The 7,701-nt window shown below is 42.4% G+C and overlaps 1 protein-coding gene across 1 annotated transcript; it reads left to right on the top strand.

Annotated features, from left to right (window-relative positions):
• Positions 1-5,928: 5,928 nt before the first annotated feature.
• Positions 5,929-6,507, top strand: LOC115539988 (integumentary mucin C.1-like; the record flags this gene model as incomplete). The annotated part of the gene is made up of 1 exon (XM_030350935.1): positions 5,929-6,507. A coding segment is annotated over one exon (579 nt), but the record flags the coding sequence as incomplete, so codon positions are not given.
• Positions 6,508-7,701: the final 1,194 nt, after the last annotated feature.

Genomic DNA, 7,701 nt, shown 5'->3' with positions numbered 1-7,701 from the left:
ACGGCAGGACCAACAACGACAACGGCTGAAGTAACATCGACAACTGCAGGATCAACAACTTTTGCAGAAAAACCTGCAACCACAACTGCAGTACCAACAACAATTGGAGGACCAACAAAAACTGCAAGATCTATCACTTCTACTGCTGTACCAAAAACAAAAACTGAAGGAAAAACAACGACAGCTTCAGAACCAACAACTTCTACAACAGGACCCACAACAACAACAACTGGTGGACTCACAAAAACCACTGGAGGACCAACAACTACGTCCGCGAAAACTCCAAGAAAAACGGCAGGTCCATCAACCTCAACTGCTGAACTAACATCGACAATTGCAGGATCAACAACTTTTGCAGAAATTCCTGCAACAAAAACTGAAGGACCTATCACTTCTACTGCTGTACCCAAAAGAAAAACTGAAGGAAAAACAACAACAGCCTCAGAGCCAACAACTTCTACATCAGGACCAATAACTACAAATGCAAGACCCACAACTACTTCAGCAGGACTCACTTTAACTGCAGTTCAGAAATCAACAACTGCAGAAATAACAAAAACGACAACAGTAACAACAACATCAACTGCTGTACCAACAACTACTAAAGCAGGACCCAAAGCAACAATAGGAAAAATAAAGACAACTGCTGAACTGACATCAACAACTGCAGGAACAACAACTACGACTGCGAAAACTCCAAGTACAACGGCAGGTCCAACAACTACAACTGCTGAACTAACATCGACAACTGCAGGATCAACAACTTTTGCAGAAAAACCTGCAACCACAACTGCAGTACCAACAACAACTGTAGGACTAACAAAAACGGCAAGAACTATCACTTCTACTGCTGAACCCAAAACAAAAACTGAAGGAAAAACAACAACAGCTTCAGAACCAACAACTTCTACAACAGGACCCACAACAAAAACAACTGCTGAACTGACATCAACAACTGCAGGAACAACAACTACGACTGCGAAAACTCCAAGTACAACGGCAGGTCCAACAACTACAACTGCTGAACTAACATCGACAACTGCAGGATCAACAACATTTGCAGAAAAACCTGCAACCACAACTGCAGTACCGACAACAACTGTAGGACTAACAAAAACGGCAAGAACTATCACTTCTACTGCTGAACCCAAAACAAAAACTGAAGGAAAAACAACAACAGCTTCAGAACCAACAACTTCTACAACAGGACCCACAACAACAACAACTGGTGGACTCACAAAAACCACTGGAGGACCAACAACTACGACTGCGAAAACTCCAAGAAAAACGGCAGGTCCATCAACCTCAACTGCTGAACTAACATCGACAATTGCAGGATCAACAACTTTTGCAGAAATTCCTGCAACAACAACTGCAGGACCAACAAAAACTGAAGGACCTATCACTTCTACTGCTGTACCCAAAAGAAAAACTGAAGGAAAAACAACAACAGCCTCAGAACCAACAACTTCTACATCAGGACCAATAACTACAAATGCAAGACCCACAACTACTTCAGCAGGACTCACTTTAACTGCAGTTCAGAAATCAACAACTGCAGAAATAACAAAAACGACAACAGTAACAACAACATCAACTGCTGTACCAACAACTACTAATGCAGGACCCAAAGCAACAATAGGAAAAATAAAGACAACTGCTGAACTGACATCAACAACTGCAGGAACAACAACTACGACTGCGAAAACTCCAAGTACAACGGCAGGTCCAACAACTACAACTGCTGAACTAACATCGACAACTGCAGGATCAACAACTTTTGCAGAAAAACCTGCAACCACAACTGCAGTACCAACAACAACTGTAGGACTAACAAAAACGGCAAGAACTATCACTTCTACTGCTGAACCCAAAACAAAAACTGAAGGAAAAACAACAACAGCTTCAGAACCAACAACTTCTACAACAGGACCCACAACAAAAACAACTGCTGAACTGACATCAACAACTGCAGGAACAACAACTACGACTGCGAAAACTCCAAGTGCAACGGCAGGTCCAACAACTACAACTGCTGAACTAACATCGACAACTGCAGGATCAACAACATTTGCAGAAAAACCTGCAACCACAACTGCAGGACCAACAACAACTGTAGGACCAACAAAAACTGCAAGGCCTATCACTTCTACTGTTGAACCCAAAACAACTGAAGGAAAAACAACAACAGCCTCAGAACCAAAAACTTCTACATCAGGACCCACAACAGCAACAACCACACCAATAACGACAACAGGTGGACTAACAAAAACCACTGCAGGACCAACAACTATAACTGCGAAAACTGCAAGAACAACGGCAGGACTAACAACGACAACAGCTGAAGTAACATCGACAACTGCAGGATCAACAACTTTTGCAGAAAAACCTGCAACCACAACTGCAGTACCAACAACAATTGGAGGACCAACAAAAACTGCAAGATCTATCACTTCTACTGCTGTACCAAAAACAAAAACTGAAGGAAAAACAACGACAGCTTCAGAACCAACAACTTCTACAACAGGACCCACAACAACAACAACTGGTGGACTCACAAAAACCACTGGAGGACCAACAACTACAACTGCGAAAACTCCAAGAAAAACGGCAGGTCCATCAACCTCAACTGCTGAACTAACATCGACAATTGCAGGATCAACAACTTTTGCAGAAATTCCTGCAACAACAACTGCAGGACCAACAAAAACTGAAGGACCTATCACTTCTACTGCTGTACCCAAAAGAAAAACTGAAGGAAAAACAACAACAGCCTCAGAACCAACAACTTCTACATCAGGACCAATAACTACAAATGCAAGACCCACAACTACTTCAGCAGGACTCACTTTAACTGCAGTTCAGAAATCAACAACTGCAGAAATAACAAAAACGACAACAGTAACAACAACATCAACTGCTGTACCAACAACTACTAAAGCAGGACCCAAAGCAACAATAGGAACAATAAAGACAACTGCTGAACTGACATCAACAACTGCAGGGACAACAACTACGACTGCGAAAACTCCAAGTACAACGGCAGGTCCAACAACTACAACTGCTGAACTAACATCGACAACTGCAGGATCAACAACTTTTGCAGAAAAACCTGCAACCACAACTGCAGTACCAACAACAATTGTAGGATTAACAAAAACGGCAAGAACTATCACTTCTACTGCTGAACCCAAAACAAAAACTGAAGGAAAAACAACAACAGCTTCAGAACCAACAACTTCTACAACAGGACCCACAACAACAACAGCTGGTGGACTCACAAAAACCACTGGAGGACCAACAGCTACGACTGCGAAAACTCCAAGAAAAACGGCAGGTCCATCAACCTCAACTGCTGAACTAACATCGACAATTGCAGGATCAACAACTTTTGCAGAAATTCCTGCAACAACAACTGCAGGACCAACAAAAACTGAAGGACCTATCACTTCTACTGCTGTACCCAAAAGAAAAACTGAAGGAAAAACAACAACAGCCTCAGAGCCAACAACTTCTGCATCAGGACCAATAACTACAAATGCAAGACCCACAACTACTTCAGCAGGACTCACTTTAACTGCAGTTCAGAAATCAACAACTGCAGAAATAACAAAAACGACAACAGTAACAACAACATCAACTGCTGTACCAACAACTACTAAAGCAGGACCCAAAGCAACAATAGGAAAAATAAAGACAACTGCTGAACTGACATCAACAACTGCAGGAACAACAACTACGACTGCGAAAAATCCAAGTACAACGGCAGGTCCAACAACTACAACTGCTGAACTAACATCGACAACTGCAGGATCAACAACTTTTGCAGAAAAACCTGCAACCACAACTGCAGTACCAACAACAACTGTAGGACTAACAAAAACGGCAAGAACTATCACTTCTACTGCTGAACCCAAAACAAAAACTGAAGGAAAAACAACAACAGCTTCAGAACCAACAACTTCTACAACAGGACCCACAACAAAAACAACTGCTGAACTGACATCAACAACTGCAGGAACAACAACTACGACTGCGAAAACTCCAAGTACAACGGCAGGTCCAACAACTACAACTGCTGAACTAACATCGACAACTGCAGGATCAACAACATTTGCAGAAAAACCTGCAACCACAACTGCAGTACCAACAACAACTGTAGGACTAACAAAAACGGCAAGAACTATCACTTCTACTGCTGAACCCAAAACAAAAACTGAAGGAAAAACAACAACAGCTTCAGAACCAACAACTTCTACAACAGGACCCACAACAACAAAAACTGGTGGACTCACAAAAACCACTGCAGGACCAACACCTACGACTGCGAAAACTGCAAGAACAATGGCAGGACCAACAACTACAACTGCTGAAGTAACATCGATAACTGCAGGATCAACAACTTTTGCAGAAAAACCTGCAACCACAACTGCAGTACCTACAACAACTGGAGGACCAACAAAAACTGCAAGAACTATCACTTCTACTGCTGTACCAAAAACAAAAACTGAAGGAAAAACAACAACGGCCTCAGAACCAACAACTTCTACAACAGGACCCACAACAACAACAACTGGTGGACTAACAAAAAACACTGCAGGACCATCAACAAAAGGACGAAAAACAACAACTGCCGAACTTGTGACAACTGCAGTAGCAACAACAACATCTGCAGGATCTACATCCACAACGAGAGCAGGACGAACAATGACAACTGCAGGACCAATAACAACGAATGCAAGACCCAGATCTACTTCAGCAGGACTATCTTCAGCTGCAGTACAGAAATCTAGAACTGCAGGAATAACAAAAACAACTACAGTACCAACAACATCAACCGCTGTTCCAACAACTACTAAAGCAGAACCCAAAACAACAACAGGACCAATAAAGACAACTGATGAACTAACAAAAACCACTGCAGGACCAACAACTACGACTGCGAAAACTGCAAGAACAACGGCAGGTCCAACAACTACAACTGCTGAACTAACATCGACAACTGCAGGATCAACAACATTTGCAGAAAAACCTGCAACCACAACTGCAGGACCAACAACAACTGTAGGACCAACAAAAACTGCAAGGCCTATCACTTCTACTGTTGAACCCAAAACAACTGAAGGAAAAACAACCACAGCCTCAGAACCAAAAACTTCTACATCAGGACCCACAACAGCAACAACCACACCAATAACGACAACAGGTGGACTAACAAAAACCACTGCAGGACCAACAACTATAACTGCGAAAACTGCAAGAACAACGGCAGGACTAACAACGACAACGGCTGAAGTAACATCGACAACTGCAGGATCAACAACTTTTGCAGAAAAACCTGCAACCACAACTGCAGTACCAACAACAATTGGAGGACCAACAAAAACTGCAAGATCTATCACTTCTACTGCTGTACCAAAAACAAAAACTGAAGGAAAAACAACGACAGCTTCAGAACCAACAACTTCTACAACAGGACCCACAACAACAACAACTGGTGGACTCACAAAAACCACTGGAGGACCAACAACTACGACTGCGAAAACTCCAAGAAAAACGGCAGGTCCATCAACCTCAACTGCTGAACTAACATCGACAATTGCAGGATCAACAACTTTTGCAGAAATTCCTGCAACAACAACTGCAGGACCAAGAAAAACTGAAGGACCTATCACTTCTACTGCTGTACCCAAAAGAAAAACTGAAGGAAAAACAACAACAGCCTCAGAACCAACAACTTCTACATCAGGACCAATAACTACAAATGCAAGACCCACAACTACTTCAGCAGGACTCACTTTAACTGCAGTTCAGAAATCAACAACTGCAGAAATAACAAAAACGACAACAGTAACAACAACATCAACTGCTGTACCAACAACTACTAATGCAGGACCCAAAGCAACAATAGGAAAAATAAAGACAACTGCTGAACTGACATCAACAACTGCAGGAACAACAACTACGACTGCGAAAACTCCAAGTACAACGGCAGGTCCAACAACTACAACTGCTGAACTAACATCGACAACTGCAGGATCAACAACTTTTGCAGAAAAACCTGCAGCCACAACTGCAGTACCAACAACAACTGTAGGACTAACAAAAACGGCAAGAACTATCACTTCTACTGCTGAACCCAAAACAAAAACTGAAGGAAAAACAACGACAGCTTCAGAACCAACAACTTCTATAACAGCACCCACAACAAAAACAACTGCTGAACTGACATCAACAACTGCAGGAACAACAACTACGACTGCGAAAACTCCAAGTACAACGGCAGGTCCAACAACTACAACTGCTGAACTAACATCGACAACTGCAGGATCAACAACATTTGCAGAAAAACCTGCAACCACAACTGCAGGACCAACAACAACTGTAGGACCAACAAAAACTGCAAGGCCTATCACTTCTACTGTTGAACCCAAAACAACTGAAGGAAAAACAACCACAGCCTCAGAACCAAAAACTTCTACATCAGGACCCACAACAGCAACAACCACACCAATAACGACAACAGGTGGACTAACAAAAACCACTGCAGGACCAACAACTATAACTGCGAAAACTGCAAGAACAACGGCAGGACTAACAACGACAACGGCTGAAGTAACATCGACAACTGCAGGATCAACAACTTTTGCAGAAAAACCTGCAACCACAACTGCAGTACCAACAACAATTGGAGGACCAACAAAAACTGCAAGATCTATCACTTCTACTGCTGTACCAAAAACAAAAACTGAAGGAAAAACAACGACAGCTTCAGAACCAACAACTTCTACAACAGGTCCCACAACAACAACAACTGGTGGACTCACAAAAACCACTGGAGGACCAACAACTACGACTGCGAAAACTCCAAGAAAAACGGCAGGTCCATCAACCTCAACTGCTGAACTAACATCGACAATTGCAGGATCAACAACTTTTGCAGAAATTCCTGCAACAACAACTGCAGGACCAACAAAAACTGAAGGACCTATCACTTCTACTGCTGTACCCAAAAGAAAAACTGAAGGAAAAACAACAACAGCCTCAGAACCAACAACTTCTACATCAGGACCAATAACTACAAATGCAAGACCCACAACTACTTCAGCAGGACTCACTTTAACTGCAGTTCAGAAATCAACAACTGCAGAAATAACAAAAACGACAACAGTAACAACAACATCAACTGCTGTACCAACAACTACTAAAGCAGGACCCAAAGCAACAATAGGAAAAATAAAGACAACTGCTGAACTGACATCAACAACTGCAGGAACAACAACTACGACTGCGAAAACTCCAAGTACAACGGCAGGTCCAACAACTACAACTGCTGAACTAACATCGACAACTGCAGGATCAACAACTTTTGCAGAAAAACCTGCAACCACAACTGCAGTACCAACAACAACTGTAGGACTAACAAAAACGGCAAGAACTATCACTTCTACTGCTGAACCCAAAACAAAAACTGAAGGAAAAACAACAACAGCCTCAGAATCAAAAACTTCTACATCAGGACCCACAACAGCAACAACCACACCAATAACGACAACAGGTGGACTAACAAAAACCACTGCAGGACCAACAACTATAACTGCGAAAACTGCAAGAACAACGGCAGGACCAACAACGACAACGGCTGAAGTAACATCGACAACTGCAGGATCAACAACTTTTGCAGAAAAACCTGCAACCACA

This window comes from Gadus morhua, chromosome 3 (genome assembly GCF_902167405.1).
Source record: "Gadus morhua chromosome 3, gadMor3.0, whole genome shotgun sequence".
Taxonomy (NCBI): domain Eukaryota; kingdom Metazoa; phylum Chordata; class Actinopteri; order Gadiformes; family Gadidae; genus Gadus; species Gadus morhua.
The sequence above is the reverse complement of the archived record's forward strand: the minus strand, read 5'-3'. Positions and strand labels throughout refer to the sequence as shown.